Consider the following 23,425-nt stretch of genomic DNA (forward strand, 5'->3'; position numbering starts at 1 on the left):
TTATTAATATATTTTACAATAATTATTTTAGTGATCAAATATTGACTTCATATTTTTCTTTTGGAGGAAGTATTTACATATAACTATTTTTAGTGATATTTATGTTCATTATTGTGTCATGGTCTGTACTGCAACATTGGGACTGCCTAAATTAACCTACAAGGTGCTTGATTCAAAACTAATCTCTGCCGGCGCATCTAAGAACTCAGTTATAAGGACTTTTGGTATTTTACATGAGAGGAAAATTATAATTGATCAGGCCTTAGAAGTCACTTTCTGATCTTTAAGTCTTTAATACTAATCTTGATATTTTTGAGCTTTATGGCATGTTTTTGTGACACTTCAGTGATTGATGAATAGTTTAATATAGTGTTCCTGAACAAGCTAAAAATTACTAACATTAAAAAAAAAATCTCTTAAAGGCCCACTAGTTCAGTCCTCACTTCCTTTTCCTACATCTAATAAAGCTATAAGAATTATGTAAGAATTCAGTTTGAAGGAATGCTTTCTTCTGATAAGTTAACAGAGACTATTTGAAAATCTGCTGATTACATTAGGTAAACATTTTGAGTTTCTCATTCCAGGATTCACTTGCTAATAGAGTCTTATTTTTCATTTTCAGTTCAGCAAACTCTTTGCTTTTATGCTACCTTTGCTTTTTCTCAGTTCCTACAAATTATTTTAGATGCTTTAGGTGACATAGGTTACAGCTCACATTATGCATTCTGTGAGACAGGAAGACTTTAAACAGGCCTCTATAAACCTGTACTTCTGCATGTGTAAAGAATCCTCTGTTATTTATCCTTGGAAATCTGCCTAATTACTTTGCTGGAAAGAAAGAAGTATCTCTATTTATAAATATAAATATATGAGATATGTAAATACAAATATAAAATCTATATGAGACAGGTATATAAAATACTGCTATGAGATATTTATGCAAGTACAAATATGAGAAATCTAAATGACATCAAATGCAGCCACTGTTTTGTGTGAACAAAATTGGTGACTGGATTAAAGGGTTTAGTGGAGGTCAGTGGGGCTGAGTTGGTAATCCAAGCATTTGTTTCTATCCTAAAACCAAAGAAAATGGGAAAGGCTGCTGGCAAAAACTGAATCTATTTTCTCATGTTTGAAAACTCTTTATTAAATGGGTAAAAGTTTGAGAACAGTTTGTGGCTAATGAGCCTACTCATGTTATAGTTATACATAGTATTTCTGTTTCATGTATGGACAAAAGAAAATTATATTTTGGGGTTTTGTTTTTCTTGTATAGCTCTGTGGAACAGTGGTAGCAGATACTGGAAACATTAAGGGGTAAGCAATGAGCTTTTAAAGTTGATTCCAAATCTATTACTACTTTGCTATTTTTAAGAAAGTTGCTATGCTTTAAGTAGCATGAATGTTGTAAGGTAAATTAATAAATTTTGAACCATAGCGATATTCATATTGAAATCTATACCTGCATTCTGGTTAAATTACGTTGTAATGCTCTCTCCATCAAATTTTCCTGAATTGTTTTTGTGATTATTTCCAGGTTATAGAAATGAGGCTCAAGATTCATCTACAGGAATATATCATTGTTCTTCCAAGTGTATTGGCATTTGCATTCATCTTCCAAATACTGAGCCACTTCTCTTATGTGACCCGTACTGTAAATCACAAATATGCTATTGAATGTTTTGCCATAAACTACTGTACAGAATATTTTGTGACCAGGGCACTGCCTCTCAAATACCACTGTTCAAGGCTTGAATTAAAATGTTTTTTGTTTTTTACTTTTTTACACTGGGCTTTCTATCTTACATCACAGTATATAATTTCAGTAGGTTAACAGACTTTGCTTAGCTATCGTCTGACAATTGGTTAAGTTCTTAAATTGTTGGGATGTGTTAAATACAGTATATACATGTTTACATAAAAAAATGCATTTTGTATACAGAGACTTTTGTATATACATTTTTCTTAAAACTTGTAAGTGTTTAGTTAAGATTTTAATACTGTATAGTATACTTCACAAATGAATTTACCAGCATGATCAGTGTTGCTATTTGGTGCTCTTGAATGACCACTTTTGACTAAATTTTAAATGTAATGGGATCCACAGTGTCTCTTTGTGTCTATGAAAAGTTCAGTTGCAGTTTTGATTTTTCCCTCTTTTTGAATTATTTAGTATTTAGTGATTTTTGCAGTATATACTATAGGCCTAAAAGGGACTGTTTGGAGAAGTTTGAAACTGTGTTCGGGTGGGAGGGTTGGGAGTGTGTATGATGCATAATATGGCAAAAAAGCTAAGCTTTCTAGAGTTCAATAGTACTCAAAAAGAGCATGAGAGATGTCATAATGTTGATGATTTTTAGAATGCTTTACATTCAGTTTCTTCTCTTTTCCTCCTTCACGCCCAGTTCTATAATGTCCTTTAATAGATATCACTGTTAAGTTGTTTCTCTTTCAGCAGCCAGTGATTCTATTTTTGCTAAGTAACTTTAAAATGTGACTTCAGATATTGAAATTCAAACATTCCTGGCAACTGGATTTACGTTCCTACTGTCTGAGTTACTACCTTGAATTTAGGCATACAGTTGTAACGCTGAATTACGTTAACAGCAGAGTTCATCAAAAGGGCCACAAGTGTCTCTATTACTAGCGTAAAACATTGCAGAAGGTGAAATAATTGGGTATATTGAACTAAAACTGTGTCTCTTCATGTGCCAGTATTCTTAACTTTGTTTCCAACAAGGTTTATTGGCTTAAAGTAGGGGTAATCCTGAAAATCATTGAAATGATTTTAAAGAAATGCTGAAAAGTGATACCAGTTTTTAATCTGGAATAACCTTATTTTTCATTTTTAGGTCATAAATGGAAACATTTCTAACTGACAGTATGTAGCATATGTGTATATATAATGTTCAGAACTGTAGATTTTTAAAAGTTTCTATTTTTAATTTGAGAAAATGTTTCCAGTTCATTTAAATAAAAAAAGAACTTGGTTAACTAACTGATGTTTGATTCTCAATTGCTTTGTTTTATATAAAAGTCTGTGCAGAGGGAGGAGTTGTACTGAGTTAAGATCTTAGGAAAATGAGAGTGTTTTTTATCCTCATAAAAGTTTCTGTGATACTTGGCTTTTTCTGATAATGTTAGCTTAAGCAAGATGAGAGACTAAGAAACAGAGCAGGAGGAACATCGGCTCTATGTGAGGGAGCTTCTGGCTGCTATGAAGAAAGTTATTTATGCAGAGATGCTGCATTGCAGCTTCTGAGATGTGTAGGATATCCGTATGTCCTGCAAGTGTTAAAGGTGTTACTGCTAGCCTCTACTGTTGTCTCTATACCACAGATAGCAGAAGCAAGCATTTGCCTGTTCTTCAGCTCCCACAGTTCACTGCTGACAGCTTAGCTTAACTTATATTACTGAAAAACAATTGTCCTTTTATACCAGACCACGAACTGTTTCATCTAAAGCACAGGCAGATGTTTGTGAGGATACAAATGCCAGATGGGTGTGGGACAAACAGCTGTCAGTAACATGTTAACTGCAATACATAAATACACCAGAGCTCTTGAGTCCAAGCCTTTATCTGTGTCCTTATCCTTGTAGTCTGGTTTGTTTTCATAAATACCCTGTCTTCAGTAGTTAAAAAACTAGGGTATTTCATAGAGATCTGAAACTGGCGTCAGGTATTTTTTAAAAGAGTTTTGAACTCTTGACGGAGAGGGATAAAGAGGGAAGAGACTAGCATCAAGCTGTCAAGAATAGCTGTTCTGGGTGGCTCCATCTTTTAACAGTTAGGCAGATCACAAACCAGCTGGGATGCCAGAGCAGCTAAGGACAACATCTATTGTCAAGTATCAGCTGAGCATTTTTTCTAATTTTATTTTTTTGATTTGCTTCATTATAAATCTCTTAAGAGATTTTTTTTCTCTTTAGATTTCATTTAGTGATACCTGTTGAGTGGCTAGATATACAGTATATTATTCTATTCCTGTACGTATAGCAGTTTTTAAGCTCAGGCTTTTTAGCATCCAATAGTTATTCAGGCATACCAAAATAATATGATGCTCCTTTGCAAGCTGTTCCAGTCAGGCTGGGTGTAGTGTAGATGTCTTTGTGAAAGAAGTGCCTACTGGGGTCTCATTAGCCAAAGCAGTTTTGCCGCATACAACAGGACAGCCAGGATTTCTCCTCATGACCTCATGAATGCCAAGAGAGTTATGATTCTTCTTAGCTCTTCTTAGTTACTACAGAATTCTGCATTAAAATATTTCTGTTCTCTTGCCATTGTTTTGTTGCAGTTTTACAGCTCATTTATTGTGAATAGGAAAATATAAAAAAGCTAAGGACAGAAGGTGATAAAGCATGTCAAGCTGCTATATCATGCTTTTTGGGGTCTGTTCCCCACTACCAAGACTCATGATTAGCTTGTTCTTTTGCCTTGCACTGTTGGCCAAAAATAACCCATGGAGTGGCAATGATTACAAAATTTCAAAACGTCTGGTTTATGTTTAGGCCCATAATATCTTAGGTTGCTAAGGCTTTATTCCTTATCTTGTTTAAACATCGCAAGTCTAAAAATCTTTCGTGTCTCAAAGAATATGCAGTTGATTCTTCCAGGGTTTTCCATGTGTCCACACTCTGTCAAATGCTGACAAAGTGAAGTACTAAAGTCACATCCTTCCTGTGGAAATCCACAGAAAACCAATTCCATAAATCAGCTTTTATTAATAGGATGTAATTAAAATGATCCAGACCTAGCTGCATAGGTGTTTTTGGCACTCTTATTTTGTTTACTTCAATATGGCCTGACAAGTTACAGCATGAAGATAGCTATAAAGGAGCTGGAGAATGGAAAATATCTGTTAAAAATTAAATATGACATGTTCATCCTGGATAGGAATGTGCTTCTTGGTTATATAACTATCGTGCTGTATTTAGGTGCATTTACAAGATTTGTCTTGTTACCTTCTTGGGAGTTTACAGGTTATTCGACACTCCCTTGGGCTGTAAATTATGGGCACATAAATACTGAAGGGTGATTTATTATTAAAAAAAAAAAAAAAAAGAAAAAGAAAAACATATATACACATCCCACCTTTAGCTGGAAAGAGACTTCTTTGTGCACCAAGCCTTTAAATAGTGAGCAGCAAGCTGCTACTTTCACTTTTTCGGATCGTGTTGCTCAAGGTTCTCAGCCCTCTCACCATGAAGAGTGTTGCTCTTCTTTTCCTAGTAGTGATCTGTGGCATGGGAGGATTAGGACAGAAGCTGAAACCAAAGAAAAGAAGCAATGGTGAAGAAATCAATTTTCGGACTAAAACCAAAGATGTTTGCACAATGAGCATGAGTGGGGATGAGGAGATGAAACTTAGAGTTGAATGCAAAAGCCAAGGCAAGTCCTACTGGTGTGAATTCACTGGCAAGCCATCAGTCTGTCGTCCTTTCAGAAAGAATCCAAAGATGTACTGGAACCAGATCGCCATGGAACTTAGAAAGCTCCCACATGCTTGTGAATCTACTCAAGTGCTGAAGGCCACCATGTGCCAAAAGGCTCCCACAGATGCTGTTATGAAGCAAATAGCTGCTGGCATGGAGCCAGAAGATCTAGCAAACCAGGACAAATTGGTCCAGAAAGCTTCAGCTTCTACAAAGGGAGTAGGGAAGAGCTCTGTAAAGAAGATAGGGAAACCTGCAGTACTACCTCTTATAAAACCAAACCAACATGGTCAAGGGCCTGAGAATGAAACTGAAGCAATGAGACTGGCACGAGAGCATTGCTGGGAATCACTGCACGGTTTCTGCTCCTACATTATTGGCATCTTTAGAGGTTAAGGATTTGCTTCAGGTAAAACTTCCTCTTGAAGCACAGCAGAAAATACCTAAGAATAATCCTGTAAGAGTAATGCTGTTTTGTTATTTTGATCTCAGGGATCTCTCAAGGGTACTGGCAAGGGAGGTTCTAGTTTCACTAACTCTTCAAAGTTGCAAAGCCAGAACTGTGGCCTCTGCAGGTCTGAACGTTGACATCTAGTAGTTCAAGGGTCCCTGATAGCCTCTTATAAGGTCTTTAATATGTACTGGGATGTAATGCTTGTCATTTCTGTTTATAATAAATAGTGCCATTCTGAAGATCACTTGTGCATTTCCTGTTTAGTGTATATTTCTTAATCCCATGGTATATCAGTTCTGACTGCTTGAATTGGGCTTATTTTCTCCCTTCTGTCATTCTTTCCATGTGCTCTTTTGCTGATTCTAAACCCATGAAATGGAATAAATTTTAAAAAAAAGCATCAGATCCATCCTGTAGTTTAGAGAGAACTACATTCAGAATTTGAGAGAATAAAGCTTGTTCATCAAAACTGCAAGTTCTAATTGCTTGTTTTAATTTTAAAATTAGTTCATAAAAAGCTTGCAGAAATGAATAAAGACAAACTGTTCTAGCATCTTAGTTTCTGTGTTTGTTTTATAGAAATGATAGGTGATCACATGCAGACTCTTTGTGTGTAAGTCTCAGTTTTGCAGCCAGTTTTTAAAAAGACAAAGCCCTCACAGAAGTAATTGGATTTGTACCTGCTTATACTTTGCCTCAGAGAGAATCCAGGAGCTGGCTGTTAAACCTGACAAACTTTCAACAGAAATGGGAATATATGCAGCATGAGCCAGCAAGTTAGTCTGAGCATTTAGACTGCTGATGATCCTAATTGTGATTAATACAGCGAAGTGACTAATTTTTTCTTTTTTTGTTTTGCAGAACAAAATTTTTACAGCTGAAGAAAGGTCCCTGCTGTAGTTTAATACTTTAGACTAATGAATTTTGGTTTCAAAATGAGTCATCTCTGTCTTGTAGCTGTTTTCCCTTTGCACCCCTAAAATGAAACTTTTTAACAGCCCTGAAAGATACATGAAACTGGAATGATTGTACTGCAAGTATTATGATAAACTAATTGTTCCTAAATATTACACGCAATGTAACTGGATTTATATAACCAAGATTCCACTTTTACTTTAAAAGTGCTATTCTTGAATAAGTTGTTCTGTGTGCAGATTTGCTTTGATTTGTTAGAGATACAAGCTGTAAATGATGCTACAGTTACTGCAAAGAATAAAATTAAGAATTTTGAAAAAATACTCAGTGTGCTTTCCTAAAATTTTAAATAAAAGGTGCTAATTGTGTGAATATTTAATACCTGTGTCTTAAGAGATTGTTGGTATTGAAATTGAAAATGAGTCATTACTTTTCCAATGTTAACATGTCATGATTAATATTTTTCAATATTATCATTAGATTTACACTATAATCGTAAGTTTCAAGAAAAAAATGGAATGGAGAAATAAAAGATTACTTTAAAAAGACATTTACAAACAGAGCAGATAAATGCATGACAGATGAGCATTCCTAGTGTTCAATATTATTAAAGATAATGGTATTAAACCTCTTCGGTTCAGTAAATATTCTGAAAGGTAACTCATGTCTATGCATTTATGAAATTACATGTTATCTGCACAAATATCATCAAAACATAAAAAAATGCCCTAATAGCCTATTGTTAGAGTTTACAGCACATTCTTACATGATTTTTTTTTTTTTTTTCTTTTTAACAGTGGTCCCTTTTACTCCCGAGTGAGCTGTTCTCAGCAGGGATATAGCTCGAAAAACTTGGTGCCACAAAACCCAGTAGTACTCTGCATTTGCTGTTAAACAGTTTCCACAATATGTAATTGTACTTAAATACTTACCTGACTTTACTCTTAGCTTTGTAATTTTCACTTCATAACCACTAAGTCCAGATCTTGACTGTCCTATCACTAAACTTTGTGCCTTGTACCAAATCTTGAAATAAATTTTTTGTTTCCAAACCTTTTGAAATATTAAATGAAAAGGAGCAGCAAATAGTGAAAGTGAGATGCAGCAAAATAATACAGCGAAGAAGGTTGTTTATACAAGGCAGAAATGTAATTTGAATTTTGATAAAATGCAAGCTTGAGAGAGTCTATTTTTTTTGTCAGCCAATGTCATTTTTTGTAAGCTAGTGTGGTTAATCTTCATTTGTAGTTTGTTACCCTTCCTAGGCTCTTGTATTGTGAGGAAAAAAGAAAGCAGTACATCTATTCACTTATTTCTGTCATAGAAATGAATATAATTGTTTGATTTTTTTCAAGCGGTTTTAATGTGTCTAAGTAATATTTGGGAAGTATTTGGAAATACAAAGGGGGGATTGAGGGATTTCTGACAGTTTAAAAAATATATATTTTTAAACTCCTCCTCTCTTGTATGATGCAAAATCCTTACTTCGGACCATATGTTTTGCACTAGTTTCTGTTACAACAACAATGACTTTAAAGATGAGACAAAATGTCTGTCATGTCTGAATCTCTGAAAATGAAAAGTTGCCACACCGTACTGATAGCAGGGGAAAAAAGGTGAGGTTTCATGAGTTCACTGAAGGAAAATTACCCCCCCCACCCCCCCACCCCGTGCCCTCTTCTCTCTATACAACTGAATGCAGAAGGCAGCAAAGCAAAACTGTCTGACATTGTGTAGGACTCTTGACGGCACGGTCTAAAATATATGGCCAGCATCGATTCTACTTTGTGCAGGACTATGTCATGTATACTTGCTAGCACATGGTTGCCCTGGGAATTCATACCTCATTTCAGCAGAGCAGAGCTGTCGCTGGATAGGATTGCATGCTTGGTGTTACGTTGTGCAGAATGACTACCTTAAGCTTCATTGGTGAAGTGGGAAGTAGAAATCAAATAGTCTTGCATCAAAGGCCCCTATTTCATGAACTGCTTTCTGTAAATTATTCAGGACCTCAAATACATAATTAAGCAATAAGTTTTACAAAAAGCTGAGGACATTTTGGTACCAAGGTGCTACTTAGCTTGGGTTATGTTGGATTAGGCAACTGTATGCACACTCAGCAAGTCAGTTACTGATACTGATAATGGTCTTGGTATCAAAGATTTAAAAATTGTTAAGTGAAATACCCCACCTTCCTGTAACAGCACTGTTACTGTATCAGCTGCATTACCACTTAATTGTGCTTAGTACTTATGATGTGCAGTCGTGATATTTCAGCTACCATTTTGGTATGAATGTGCTGTTCATTCATGAAAGGATGAATTGAGAAGTGTTTGTGGTGAGTTTAGTGCAGTTTTCAAGTACCCGATAATGAATGAAACCTGTTACTTGTTTTATATTAACGTGTTAGTCCCCATATAACACCTAAGGAAGTCCACTCAGGTGGAGATGCAATTTGTCTTTTATTTTCTTGACAGAGGAACAGCACACTAAGATGTTTATCTTGGTTTCTGAAAACAGGAAGATCCTTGACATCTAGGCCTGCCTCTTCTGTTGATAATTCCGTGTGATTTCAGGCAGTCCATCTGTCTCAAGATCCTCATGTTTACGTTCCCACAGAAGCAGCATGACTACTTGCCACTTTGACAAGGTAAGCCCTTAGAAAAGCAAAACCAAATGCATTTAGAGAACCTGTATGTAGAAGGCTATGTATTTAACATGTAGTTAAGGTTAAGGAAACACAATGGAGTGTGTTCAGGAAATGCCACTGGAGTGGGTCTAGTGGAAAGCCACCAAGATAGTCAGGGGGCTGGAGCTCTTTCCCTGTGGGGAAAGGCTGAGGAATGGGGCTTTTTCAGCCTAGTGAAAAGATGGCTTTGGGGGGGACCTAACAGCAGCCCCCGCCAATACCTATGAGGAGGTTATTGAGAAGATGAAGCTGTGCTCTTCACTGACTTGCATGACAGGAGAATAAGAGGTGATGGTCATAAATTGATACAGGTGAAGTTCTGACTTGACAAAAAACATTTTTTGTGAGGATAATTAAGTGTTGAACCAGGTTGCCCAGAGGGGCTCTGGAATCTCTATCCATGAAGCCTTTCAAGACACAGCTGGACAAAATTTGGACAACCTAGTCCAAATTACTGTGACCCTGCTTTGAGCAGGAGGTTGGACTACAGACCTCCTGAGGTCCCTTGCAACCTGAATGATTCTATGATTTGTAATGGGAGTATAGAGGAAAGCTTAAAAGTTCTGGCTATTTAATGTTGAATACCTCTACAAGCTTCTGTGTATCCTTAAAATGCAAGGAATCCTTATAGATCAGCCATTCTAACTATCCCAAATAGAATAAGAGAAAGGATTTTAAGTGAGTTTCTCATGGCAGATCCTATTGTTAAATTGTATGCGTTTTCTTGGATAACTTCATGTTCAATGCCTCCATTTTTTGGTACCTACTTTTATTTAGACTGATTTTGACACTGGTGAAAATCAGCAAGGAAGTCAGACCTTTAGGAGCACTGAAAATCATGTCTGTCTTAAAGTCAAATAACCAAAACTAAGGAAATCCTTATTTGCAGTATATCTGTGCTAAAGCAGACTAAACTCGTATCTAAATTTTATTGCTCATCTGCCTTTAGGTTATCTTGACTATGCAACAGTGCGTGCTGGTGTTTTCTGAGAGAATTGGTTAGTCATGTTTTCCGTGATCACTCTTGCGTGGTTTGCAGTTGTGTGTTTTGCACTCTTGATTTTTCAGTAGGTGTCACAGTTCAGTAAGGCAGGGATTTTAAAGCAAAAATCTCTCACAAAAATAAAAGGAGAGAGGAAAACTAAAATATCCTAAAGTCCCCTATTGCCATTCCTTCTTCTTTAGGAGTAATGGTTTCTGCTTTTTTACATTTTTATTTCTCCTGTTCTTACTTTTTCCAATTTCTGGGGGGTTTTTTGGTATTTTGTTTGTTTTTTCCCGAAGGTGAATAAGATAAGCATGAGAGATTTCTTTTGTCTATGTCTGCTTTTCTCCTGTACACAACAAAATTACCCTCATTGATGTTCACAGATCATTCTTGCAATGGTAAAAGGATGTGATATGTGTATAAAAATGGGAATATGAAAACAAAATAGTAGAGATGCAGTCAGTGCCACGACAAGACATTGGTGTTATCTCATGGATAGTAATCAGACATACTGAGAATCTATTTATTTCATTTTCGCGTTTCTTGTATGAGTTTACTGCATAAATACGAGGCAGGAGGCCAGTTACTGAATTTTCAGAATAGCTATATTATAGTATGTATAGTGCAAGAAAAAAATGAAGCTGATGTCTGAGTTATAGCGGAAGTTCAGATTTCCCCCTCCACCTCCCTTTCCTTAACATGTTATAAAACTATTTGCATAACCAGCTGTGTGCTGCACATGTTCGTGCTGCGGTGCACTTCCCATTCCTGCGGGCTTACAATGATTGTAGTCAGGAAAGAAAACAAAGACACCCTTTTAGGTCCACTGACTGACAAGCTAAAGTAACTGCATTGCCCTCTTTCACCGCCACATATAAACTCATGCTATGGCTGCCACCCATAAAAATTAATGTGTAAATTATGGAATTTGTTACCCCCTTTATTTGTCTCACCAGTGTGCGTGGTGTGTGAGGAGGCCCTCTGCACAAACGTGGTTGTAATAAAATAAAAAACTCACCTAGGAATTGAAGAGGGCTAGAGGCTTCCTGCTGAAGGAAATGTTCAGCAAGACACAGGCTCTGAACTCTGGCAGAGAAGCCTTACAGGCTTCTCTGTTAAAATAGCCCAGCAGACGTGCGGGCCAGGCTGGGCCAGGCCAGGCTGCTCTTGTCTCGCCCCATTTTCCGGAGGTCCTGAGCTGGTCCCTTATTTTGTGGAATCATGAAATTTAATGTGGGAATCCACAAATCTGTGTTTGCAGACAGGGAAGGTTAACTGATGCCCAGGCAGTTCAACAGGGGACTGGGTCAGTGTCAGAGCTGGGCTTCTCATCCACCTGGAGAAAATAACACTATCTGAGCAGACTGTGTTATGGCTTCTACGTGCCTCCAACAGCACAAATGAAGCTGAAGCTCAGCTGTTGGGGCGGCGCCCCTCCTTGCTTGGACAACAGGTCGTTAGGCCTCCCGGAGGGTCAGCTCCCACATTAGCCACCTCGTGGCCTGGGTGGGCCGCGCGCTACCGTGCCTGCCTGCCGCGTGGCTGAGTGCAGTGCCGGGGAGGGTGTTCTGCCTGCAGATGAGCGTGTCTGGACTGTTTCGCAGGGTCTGGCTGCAATGGGGCAGCACGGGCTCCGAGGGGACTGGTTGCGGTCCTGCAGGCGGGACACCACTTCTCCCAGAAGTGAGTCTGTCAGGGGGAGCAGGGCTCAGCGCACCGCCATCTTGTGCGCGCCGCCCTGGCAGTCCCGCTGCTGGGTCTGCCTCCGCGGCCCGCTGAGGAGCTTGGGGGGGGGGGGTGTCCGGAGCAAGGCAGCTGGGCGGGCACTGGGGGGCAGAGGGGACAAGTCAAACCGTGCTGCTCGGCCTGTCAAGATGTGCTGGTGAGCTTGGGCCGCGTGGCAATGCATCTGCCTAGAGAGCACCTGCTGGAGCAGGCTGTAGAGACAGGGTATGTATGTCAGGACAGCATGTCTGTCTTCACCTCAGCCTTGCTTCAAGTAGCTTAATCTCCCATGACTCATCCATTTCTGCCTTTTCTCGTCAGAAAGAAGTTTCAAGAATTGTTGTTGAGATCTCTTTGCAGAAATCTACGTAGCATCTGCCAAAAAGGTAAGCTGCTTCAGGAGGATAGGAATTATTTTCACAAAGATTAATTCTTCTGCCTATACCTCACAACAAACCACTCCTTCCATTTTGCTAAAAAAGCCTCACAACCTGGAAGAAAAAGAAAAGCCCGTGGTATGCATGTGAAGAACAGGTCCGAATCATCTCAGCAGTACTGGCAAGAGCATTGCCTGTGGTCATTCGCTTTCCCCTGTGTTCTTGGGCCTGAAATCATTGTATTGGGAATCAGTACAGTAAGTTTTGTGTTTGCTTCAAAATGATCATATTGCATTTGCTTTGGAGACTTTTTTGGCACAGGGTTGGACAATGACTAAAAGAAATCAGCAACACTATTTTCCTTCCACTTAAGTAACTATAAAGCTTTTTATAGAGCACTACGCATTTTGCCTCAGCAAAGCAGTGTCCTTTGGCAGGAATGTTCTCTATTCAAAGTACAATAGATAAATCAGTAATTTGATGGAATGGGCAAACCTTTTCTTTCTCACTATAAATCTCTTTATGTGGAGGACTGTTTCATAAATGTTTCTGACTTAGAGGAGAACCCAGGATCCAAAATAAAAGATTACCATAACCCTTTACCACCTGACAAATTATTCTTCTGTATGTATAATGGCCCTTACATCCACATACTTAGCTGAACACAGATAGCAAAGGCACGGTTTCTGTAAGTTAACACTTAGTTTTCTAAGAATAGTATACTACTACTTTGTAGCTTCTGCATGATTTACATGAGCAGAGAAAACACACTGACAAGGACTAGAACCAGTGTAGAAAATGAGACTGCCCTCGGTATTTGTGAGAAGGCACAGTGTAAACATCTCAGAGACGGGAAAAAAACAACCTGAAAAGGAAACACTCAGGTAATTAGTCTTCTGCTTCATCATAATTTCTGTTTTCTCCTGTGTTATCTTAGTTATTCAAAACAAAAATAACTGTTGCTATAGAAAGAGAAATACAATAATATAATTGCTACTTTGCTTTCTACAACAGCTTTGTGTGAGCACATCACTTTTCAGCCTGTAGGCCTGGAAAGGAGAGGAAAACTGGACATAGCAGAATACTGAACCCAGCTAGAATTTAGCTTTTCAGCTGTAGAAATTGTTTTAAATTGTTATAGATTTTATTTCTACGTTGCATTCTGTTCACATATTTCAGGGTATTCTACAAAAAAGAAATTAAAAGTTTTATGTCTCTCTGAAATAGACAAGTATTGTTACCCATCTGAAAGGTTAGGAAACAGCGAAAGAAATGTAAGAAGTCTTCTGATAGCTGGTGTTTAGACAGAAACTAGTATGTTACATAGCAGGGTATTTAAGCAGCAACAAAATTTTCACACACATTTTTGTAATTCTGCTAGCTAAGTACTTACAGGAGAAACTCTGTCCCTCACCTGCACCAACACTGGAACTTGAACATGTTAGGAACTTCTGTGCATTGAGGTCTCATACAGAGACAGGCTGTTACCTGTATACGTGTGCAGATGGCTGTATTAAAAAAAACCAAAAAAACAAAAAACCACCATATTTTTGCTGGATGAACCTGGCTGCAGATAGAATCAACTTCTCATATGGGCAGGCTAAATGCAGCCTGGCAGACAGAGTGGGCTCTGGGCAAAGGCAAGATGAATGGTCAGGTCAGTTCCGGAGTACTGAGTATTCATGAGGGAGCTGGATCGCAGTGTTGGTGTAGGGGCCAGGGGTTGAGAGAAGAGGCTAGCAAAGCACAGCCAAGTGCTGATGCTTTTGTGAAGGTCCTGAGTGAATGTGGAGAGAGATGTGGAATGGGTAGTGGAAGCCCAGTGCGCCTAACCCTGCCCTCAGCAGCAACAGCAACAAAACCAAAATGGGCAGTCTGCTAATTTTGCAATTATGTTGGCTCTTATTCATAACAACCAGGTTCACACTGGTGCTTAAAGCCTGATCTTACTGATACCAGTGGCAGTTTTGCCACTAATTTCAGCCTAGGTCAAGTTTTTGCCGGTGGAACCTTAGGAAGACTCAGAAGCAGTCAAGTTCTGATCTGTGATTAAGATGAGGAACAGAAGTCCTAGCTTTTACCTATTCGAGTTTTCCTGGACCTCGTGGTGCTGGTTGTTGGCAAAATACTAATCTAGAGAGATTTTCAAACAGAGATAGACTGGCAATTCTATCAGATATTTCTTTTATCTTCAGTTCTGCCCTTTAGCCACTACGCTTCAGGGCAAAGATTGAGTTACAAAACTTTGTTTGTGGTTGTCTCTGTATTACACTTTCGTTGCACTTGAAAGTATTTTGCTGCTGTTTTTTAGGAACATTCTGGAAATGAATAAGCTCTTATAGTTTTACTGTAGTTAAAATCAGTAGTTAAGCATATTAGAAGCAATGATGAAATTCTACATTGCAGACTCCATCGCTTTCTTAGGTCTTGCTGCATATAATTTTATCTGCATGCATATTTGTTTGCATCTCATTAATTCTTCAACTGTAAATCTGCCATGCTACGAAGTATAGATTAATATATATATACAGTGTGCCCAGTGAATACAGACTTGCCTCTGTGTGCCAGCACATAATTTAATGTAAATCTCCCATCTGAATGCAGCAGTGTTTCTCTGGTCTAGCTGTGTTTATATTTTTAATTAAAACCATTACTCTTTGGTCCTTTCTGTTCATTAGCTTAAATATGTTGATTTGGGAGGGGGAAGAGCTGATAAGGAGTGGAACATAAAAATATTTAAAACCTAGTCTGTATTTTTGTACTAAAAAGCTCTGTACATGTAATCAATAATTTGTCTGGGGTAGCTAGGTGTACAGAGTATGTGTTGATGGGTTAACAGAAGAGGTCCCTTGAGAAAGCCAAGATTTCACTGATTATTCCATAATTAAAATTTACAAGTAGCTACATGGGGAAAAGACAGTAATGAAAAAGGTTTCTTTTGCCCTTTGTAGTCATTCTGTTTTTATAATACCTTTAAAATAAATTCCTGTTTTGAAATGATTTTGTGAGATCAATTCATAGATTTTGTTCATGTTCAAAATCTTTTTTTATTCATCCACTGCAGAAAGTCTGTGAATGTTATTCTACTTCTTGATATCAACCTAGTGCTGGAATGAAAGCAACCTATCTGATGCACCACATCTCACTCCTTCCCATAGGGATGGGGCACTGATAAAGCTGTTTTGTTCTGTAGACCATGCTTTAATGGGCAGCTTATCCTAGTTTAGAGCAGCTTTGGAGTTTTCAGTAGCGCTAAAATGAGGATGCACTAGGGTCTCTTTGGGCTCAATTATACTTCAAGAAGCTATAAAATACTGTTTTAGGAAGGAATTGCGTAGCTCCGTGTATTTTGAAATCTGAGGTCAAAACATGACTAGAGCAAATAGAAAGAATTCCACCACTTTCCCTGCCAATTCTGGGGTCTGGCTGAAGGAAAGACTTTACAAAAGCAACAGGAAAGCCAGTTTCACCATGTGTATGATGCGCTCTTACACGAATCATTAGTGGAAGTGAGTTCAGACCATTGAACTTTTGTTAAGAAGGTGGTTTGCAGGCCAAATCCAGCAGCATCTGAAGTTTCTTTTTTTTCGATATTTTCTTCCTTTTCCTGTTCAGCCTCAAATGGTCAATCAAGAGTATTAAATAACTTTTTCTAAGTTATAGGCATAGGTCAGATATTCTTGTGAAGACTGTAAGATATCTGAGCAACCTTTGAGAACACCAACCATTTCTAATTCACCTGTGAGAATGGGCAGGGGACATACAGTCTCTACATGCTGACTTTGCACCTCCTGGAGAGATCTGAGAGGATGGCGAATGTCAGCTGCTAGTCTCCAAAAGATGGTGGTTCTTATCTTTCCCCTTCCCCCCTTCCTCCCCCCCTTCCTCCTTTCTCTCTCCAAACATGAGGCTTAGTAGATTTTCTGAGGTAATTTGGCCTGTGTTGTCATCAACATGCAGATAATATTCAGTATCTATTAAATGATTGTTTAAAATATTGCATTAAATCATCTAGAACTTGGTTATAAAGGCTGTGGATAGGCAGTGTGGGGAGTGGTTATGTGAAGACTTTTTTACTAGATGCAGTTTCCAGCCCCTTTCCCAACCATAAAGGTAGTTAACTGGGGTGTAGGGTACTCTCCATCATCCTATGGGAGAAAAGCCCCAAATCCCCTGAAAGCATGAAGAAGGATGTAGGTTCGAGATTCCTATACAGTTGTTTAGGAACAAATAAAATTAAACATCAGTAAAATTTGTGTTTTTTATGTGATAATAACTGAGAAAAATGGTAATTTAAATTAGAATTAGAATTGTAATACCATAGTGTTGGCAATGGCGTTCTGATGTAGCTAAGAATTACTACACTGCTTTTCATCTATTTTCAGAAAATGTTTTTATTTCAGTCTATCTGAACAGTGTTGAGTTCCTCTAAAAACGTCCTAAATATTTAGAATATTGCTGGTCCTCTGCAAGCCTGTAAAAATAAGTATTAATAACTAGTGTTTAGGATTATTCATTTCTTGGTTGATAACAATCTCCACATGGAGGAGCTGTAGAGTTAAAAATGATCCAAGGAAAAACAGTATTAACTTTTGAAAGAACAGTAGGATCAGAGGAATCACAACTTCTATTGGTCAACTGAGCAAACTTCAAGTCTATCTTAAATTCTTAGGGATGTGTGTCCTTTTAGTTTTTGCTAACTGTAACAAGTCCCACTAGAACTTGGAAAACGTGGTTCAAGAAACTTTCTTCTTTAATTGCTTCTATTTGCTGTGTATCAGAACATACTGATGTCAGTATAAACACACGAAAAAAGTGCAAATAAGATTTGTACATTCCCTTTGTCCTTTCTCTGTGTCTTCAGAGAGACTTTTGTCAGAAGTGAAAATGATGAAAGCTACCAACCCACCCAGTAGCTGTGAAATGCAGACATTCATAGTCATTCTTTTGACTTGCTGAGCTTTCAGCAGGGCTTTTCAGAGCCCTCTCCAGATGTGAGCTTGAGCCTTACAACCCTAGTGCATGTAAGGGGTGTTTATGCTATGCTTCAAGGATAACCTAAAGATTATGGAGGATAAGATTTGTGGCTGATCCTGTCAGTGCATAGGGCAGTCTCTGGTTGCCAGTGTAGCTTGTGGAGGTGTGGCCCAACAACACTTTTCCTGTGTAGCTGAAACAGCTTCTGCAAATGCAATGATTTAAATCAACAAAGAAACTGTCACAGCTGTGACTGTATCTCATTGTTGACTTGGCTGATACAACTCTGTTGGTTTAGAGGCATGGAGTCAAGGTGGTATCAATGTAGCTTTGCCACCAATTTTTTTTGTGAAGAGCAAATTCTGGACATGGACTGATCTCTGTTGATTACTTTCTACCTGAAATACACTGAAATCAAAATTTCTCTTACATATTTGCAGGACTGGAGCCTCATGCATCATAAAGCCCCTTTTTTTCCATTTCTGGTTCCTGGTTTCCTTTTCTGGGAATCATTTGCTGGTTCCTGGTTTCCAGTGTCCTGCTATATATAAAAGGTGTACTCTAAATGAATGCTTATCCCATAGCAAGCTCTAGAGACATTCCACTGTACTTGGGACCAATCCTAAGAAACACAAAATTACCAGGCACTGATAAACTCATAAGAACTTTGGAGTATACTTTCTTACAGTAGATCCATCTACTATCCTCTCTCCACACACATATATGTACACCTCTTATTTCAACAAATATACAAATAAAAGCATTAATGTTTATGTGACTGTAATGGAAGGGGAAAAACTATTCAATAATATAGCATATTATATAGTAATATATATGAATACATTACTATATTTACTAGTACAGCTTGCTTTATTTATGGAACAGCTCTAAGCTTTACAGAAATTATCTTGAGAGTAGCCCAGAGCTATCGCTAATATCAAAGACACACTATTGAAAGTCCAGTTATTCTGGCCAGGATTGTATTAGAAAAAAACTAGAAAAGAAATCCAAGTTGCTTTGGCTTTTCAAAGTAAAAGCTAGAAAGGACAATTTCTCTAGCTTCCTTGAAAAAATACCACTGTTTGTGTCAGTTTGGGTCGGGGTGGTTTATAGAAGCCCAGAGACAACCTCAAAAAAAAAAAAAAAAAAGTGATGATGCAGCTAGGTCTTTCTAATATACCTCATTTTGGCCTACACATACTCTGTCTTTAATTCCATTCATGTTGATTGTGTATCACTCTGCAAGCACATCAAGTTGTGGAAGAATTTTACCAATGATGTAAGTATTTGAGATCTTCCAAACCACACGATAACTGTCAGTTGTTATTGGTCCACTTTAGTTATATAGGATCAGTTAATATTTTTGCTGTGTATACTTCAGAAAAAATAAAACAAATGCCTAAGTTGTCTCAAATTCTCATCAAGAAAAAACATCTTACCTTTACGAGCAGGTGGATTAGAACTAGAAGAGGGTCGAATCTCTCATTTCTTAACCTAGTCTTGCTTTAGTAACTCCACCAGAGTTGCAGGTTTTTTAGTGCAAAGGCTTTTTTCAAGTATTCTTCTGAATAAGTGTATGGAGAACTTTTTACTGCAATGCTTTAAAGAAATCAGATATTCATGACAACTGAAAGAATTTTTTTGGTTTGAGTGTTAAGCTCAGTGCTTATGGTAAATAGTGCTGCTAATAAGAAAGTCCCTTATATTCTAGTGGTACGTGTTTGATTATTTCATGTAATGTGTCAAATTCTTCCTTCTCATAAATATGCATGACTTGCCGTTACACATTCCAGTCAAGTAGCCAACAGTAATTTACAATGGCGTCTTTTTATTATTTTACTCATTTTATTATTCTGTAAGAGAGTAATCCTTTGTCTGATTGTGTCTTTCAAGCTGTTCTGGTCAGACAGACAGGCTCTTGCATTGCTCTAAGCTATAAAAATCTTAGCAGGCTAAATAGTTCAGAAGGCAATTAGTCAATAGCTACTTTCCCAGGGCTGCCAAAACAACCTGAGCATGCCCTGAATATAGTAAATCTGTGCTAACAAATCAACCAGCCAGCTCAGTCAAAACCACAGGATAATGAAATGATTGTACTTGGAGAATCTGTAGCCATAAATGATACCTTGCATTAAAGCCAAAAGTTAAGAAAATATGTAGAATTCAGGTGTTGATATTAAGTTCTTTTTGATATGGGAAAAAATATAAAACACAAATTTCTGTGTAGTATTTTACAAGACTTCTGAGATATTTTTTGCTTGATGAAATATATCCTTTGTATACTGTGAAAGCTGAATTCTAAAAAAGAGAGAAAAATTGTTTGTTTTTTTAGGAATTAACACTTCAAATTTCTGATTATCTCGTATTTAGAAAGAATAGCCTGTGAATGCTAGGATTTGTATCTATCTAATCCCACCTCTTCTTTGGTGACCTTGTAGTATTATCAGATGCAAGCATGGAGGGACCAAAATCTTAGGATCTGCTTATATTGGGGTATGTTTTTCACGAACTCTTGCAGTAACAACCATCTTTGTTATTTAACGTGGTATCATTATTTAACATCCTGTATAATTGAGGGTAATCACATTTAGTTGGTAATGGCAATTGTTCTTTACATCTTCCTTGTGTTTGAAATGTTTCAAAATCAAGGTAACTTTCTCAGTTTGCTTCAACGTACTTTCACGGTAAAAATAAGGGACAGAGGGCATCTCAACTTCTTTTATCCTCATTTCAGTTTGGAGGGCTCCTCCTACCAAGGCTAAACAAACCCTGTCAACTGCAGTTGACAATCAAAGTTTTTCTTCTTCTAGATACATATGGTCCACAAAATTCTCTTCATCACCACAGAGACACATTCCTAAATGGTTGTGCTCCGTCACTGGTTTGGATCTCCTTGGAGATCACATTTAATTTTATTTTTAATTGTATTTTTTATTTTTTTTTTTAATTTTTTTTTATTTTTCAAAACAAGCCAAGCCAAAGCAAGCTACGCAGCCAAGCTTAATCAATACTCTGCAGATCTGAAAAACAGGAACTTCTCCTTTTCTAACTGTATAGCTGAAGCAGTGTGATATTTTAAGTGTGTGTTCAATACGCAGCTAAGTAACGGATTAACAGCTGCTGACTGCCAGATATGAGCTGGGAGCCAGGAAAGGGCTAGACGTCTGCTCAACAGAGACTAAGCCTTGGCGGTAATGCATTTGAGGGTTTTTTTAACATGATGCAGCAAGTAACTGAATAGTGCTACAAGTAAGACCTGAATTCATAGATGAGTGAAAATAATAGTAAGAGTAGAGCTACAAATGATGGCCCATATGATTATGTTTATTTCACTATAAGATAACCACTGTATGAAGGAGTAGTGCTTACCTGACTTAGCAGTGTCATGTGGATTCAGTCCTTAATGGAAATCTCCAAGCATCTGCAAATGGGAACCTCAGCATGACTAGAGTTTGGTGTAAAATAAGCAACTTACCTTACAGTGTGGTAAGGTCTCTTTTTTGTGATGTTATAATTAATGTACAACTGTCATGGTTTTTGTTGTTCTATGATTAACATTTGATTGAATTAGTTAGTTTTTGTTTCTTCTGTATTTGGGTGTTATGATGTCAATTTTCACCTGGATGATGTTCTGCTGAGTTCAGCTGTTAATTTTTGGCCACTTTGTGAAAGAATTGGGTACTGTAAAAGACACAGTGAAGAGGGAATCAGATGCCTTTGGCATCCTTACGAATTTAATTCTAGGTCAGAAGTGACTGAAAATTATTGTTTAACTGATGAGTTTTCTTCAGCCTTCTTTCAAATAGTTATGTGTCCATATAAAATAGTTAGCAAACAGATGTGAGTGCAGTGAAGTCACCACCATGTTTTAAATTAACTACCCTCTCCAGGAGAGACATCAATAGGTTATGGAGTATTTTTGTGAGGCACTGGTCATAGATGGTGAAAGAAAGGCTGATGTTGATGCCACTACCTATGTAAAACCTATTTTGTTGCTACTTAAGAAGGGTTCAGCATGTAAGACTGTCAGCTTACAGTCTTTCGTAGTTACTAGATCCACAGAATTAAAAATGAAATAAAGTTAAGAGTTCTTTGCCTGAATCTTGTTTACCTAGGAAAGTAAGTGAGGTGCCAGAGATCAACCCCAACCCATTGCCATACTAAACAGGATATCACACTTGGAGGTACAGGTATGACTGTCATATTTGTTAACATCCGTAGTCTTTCAGCAGATATTTTCAGCAAAGTAGTATGCCCCTACAGCTTCTGCATAATTACATTTATTAATTACCACTACATGGACAGACTAATCTGTTTTAATTATAGTAAGGATTGCATATTAATAATGCCTGCACCTATACACTGAAAATGTGATTTTCATATATTGAGTGCATTCATCTACTTGAGGAGGAAACCTTGAATGCTAGTCACATGAAAAAAACCACTGGAAGTAACTGCAACTTCTTAACATCATCTGCTTAGGCAGGCTGGTAATTTTTAAAGGAACTCTAGGATATAGAGGGCTTAATGTCATTCTTCAGATCATGCAGCAAATTTTGAATATACACTATAAGTGAATATATATTTATAAAGTGAGGTTTATAATACACATGCCTGATTGTGTTCTTTTAACAAAGTTTGCAAACTTACTCTAGAGAACTGCTGTCAAATTTGTTGTGCCAGGTGATGCAGTTCATCTTCTATCCTGAGAACACTAGCTGATGCAGTGAGTCACTCTCCATCAGAATTGCTTGAATGCTGCAGAATAGTACTCACAGACATTAACTTGGTATGCAAGCAGTTGTTCACTTCCTCATGCTGGATTCATTTTAATTCACTCTACCTCAGCATTTGTGTGGAGAAAAACATCCTGGTGTCTACATGTGAGATCGACAAATAGCTGATATTCAAGTATGTAGCTGTATTTGTATGTAGTCAAGGGAGTTCACTGATCATTTACTATTTGTATTTAACTTTTTATTCAATGGGGGAAAAAACTATTTATGAGCAAGAGCATCATGATGTCACACAGATAACACAACAAATAACTTGCAATTTTCAAATAATGCACCAATATAACTAATAAATAGCTTAAAAATAATTATCTGTATTAAAATATATATTTAGGGATAATATATAAGCAGCAATAAGGACTAACTGTAGAAAACAGTGTTCTTCCAGGTCTATGAATCATATATTCATAGTTAGGAATAAGGATAAAAACTCCTCCTCTTTTTGCTTGAACAGAAGAAAGATACCAGCTGGATTTAATTACATCAGTTCTAATGAAAATTAAAAATGCTCATTAACTACCCCATGTTTCAATCAAAAAGGCATCTGGGAAGGAAGACATCTTGGATAAAATTTTCAATAGAAAATTCACTTTGGAATTTAAATGTGCATGTATATAATTTTTAATTACTTCTTCTATGTGTTAATTTTGCCAAATGTTTTTTGTGCCTGTCTATCTATTTCAGCAGCTCCCCATAAATTTGATCTTGCCAAATTAGCTGTCCAGATTTGCTGTATGTTGCGTGGATCAGATTGAGCTGTCTTTAGATTATTAGTCTGCGCTGTTCCATGGCAGAATTGGGCACTTCATTTTACAGTCAAATAGGATTCCTGGTCTGCAAAGAGTAAGACTAAGGCATATTTTAAAATGTGTACAAAAGAAAGGGGGTTGGGGGGAGACACTGACTTTGGGACTCATGTTACAAGCAAGTTTTTACAGCAGTTTTTTTTACAGTTATGTGCTAATTAAATGTAACCAATTAAGAAACGAAGATCCTAGTTTAATTTGGTGCACTTTCCTTTTATGATGAAAGTTGAGAAATCCAACTTACTGATCACCTGGTAATAATGATCAC

The 23,425-nt window shown here is 37.4% G+C and overlaps 2 protein-coding genes across 9 annotated transcripts in view; both read left to right on the forward strand.

Moving 5' to 3' along the window:
* PROM1 (prominin 1) overlaps window positions 1–2,998 on the forward strand; it is a 64,869-nt gene extending 61,871 nt beyond the window's left edge. For all 7 annotated transcript variants that reach the window (XM_064511404.1, XM_064511403.1, XM_064511405.1 and 4 more), the window contains 2 exons: window positions 1,277–1,317; window positions 1,538–2,998. In XM_064511404.1, coding sequence (XP_064367474.1) covers window positions 1,277–1,295 — 19 coding nt within the window. In that variant the 3' untranslated portion in view covers window positions 1,296–1,317; window positions 1,538–2,998. The remainder of the gene's footprint in view (window positions 1–1,276; window positions 1,318–1,537) is intronic.
* Window positions 2,999–3,082: 84 nt separating this feature from the next.
* Window positions 3,083–7,125, forward strand: FGFBP2 (fibroblast growth factor binding protein 2). Of its 2 annotated transcripts, none has more exons than XR_010389120.1 (2): window positions 3,083–5,890; window positions 6,749–7,125. XR_010389120.1 is itself a non-coding variant. In XM_026121923.2 (2 exons), exon 1 carries the CDS (start codon window positions 5,203–5,205, stop codon window positions 5,827–5,829), a length of 627 nt encoding a protein of 208 aa, XP_025977708.1. In that variant the 5' UTR covers window positions 3,083–5,202; the 3' UTR covers window positions 5,830–5,842; window positions 6,749–7,125. The 2 variants fall into 2 exon arrangements, 1 of the variants encoding a protein (XP_025977708.1); XM_026121923.2 differs by having other exon boundaries at window positions 3,083–5,842.
* The last annotated feature ends 16,300 nt before the right edge of the window (window positions 7,126–23,425 follow it).

This window comes from Dromaius novaehollandiae, chromosome 4 (assembly GCF_036370855.1).
Source record: "Dromaius novaehollandiae isolate bDroNov1 chromosome 4, bDroNov1.hap1, whole genome shotgun sequence".
NCBI lineage: Eukaryota > Metazoa > Chordata > Aves > Casuariiformes > Dromaiidae > Dromaius > Dromaius novaehollandiae.

Excerpts from the sequence above, each read along its gene's own strand:
- FGFBP2 (XM_026121923.2), top strand. The coding sequence starts at position 5,203 with ATGAAGAGTGTTGCTCTTCTTTTCCTAGTAGTGATCTGTGGCATGGGA.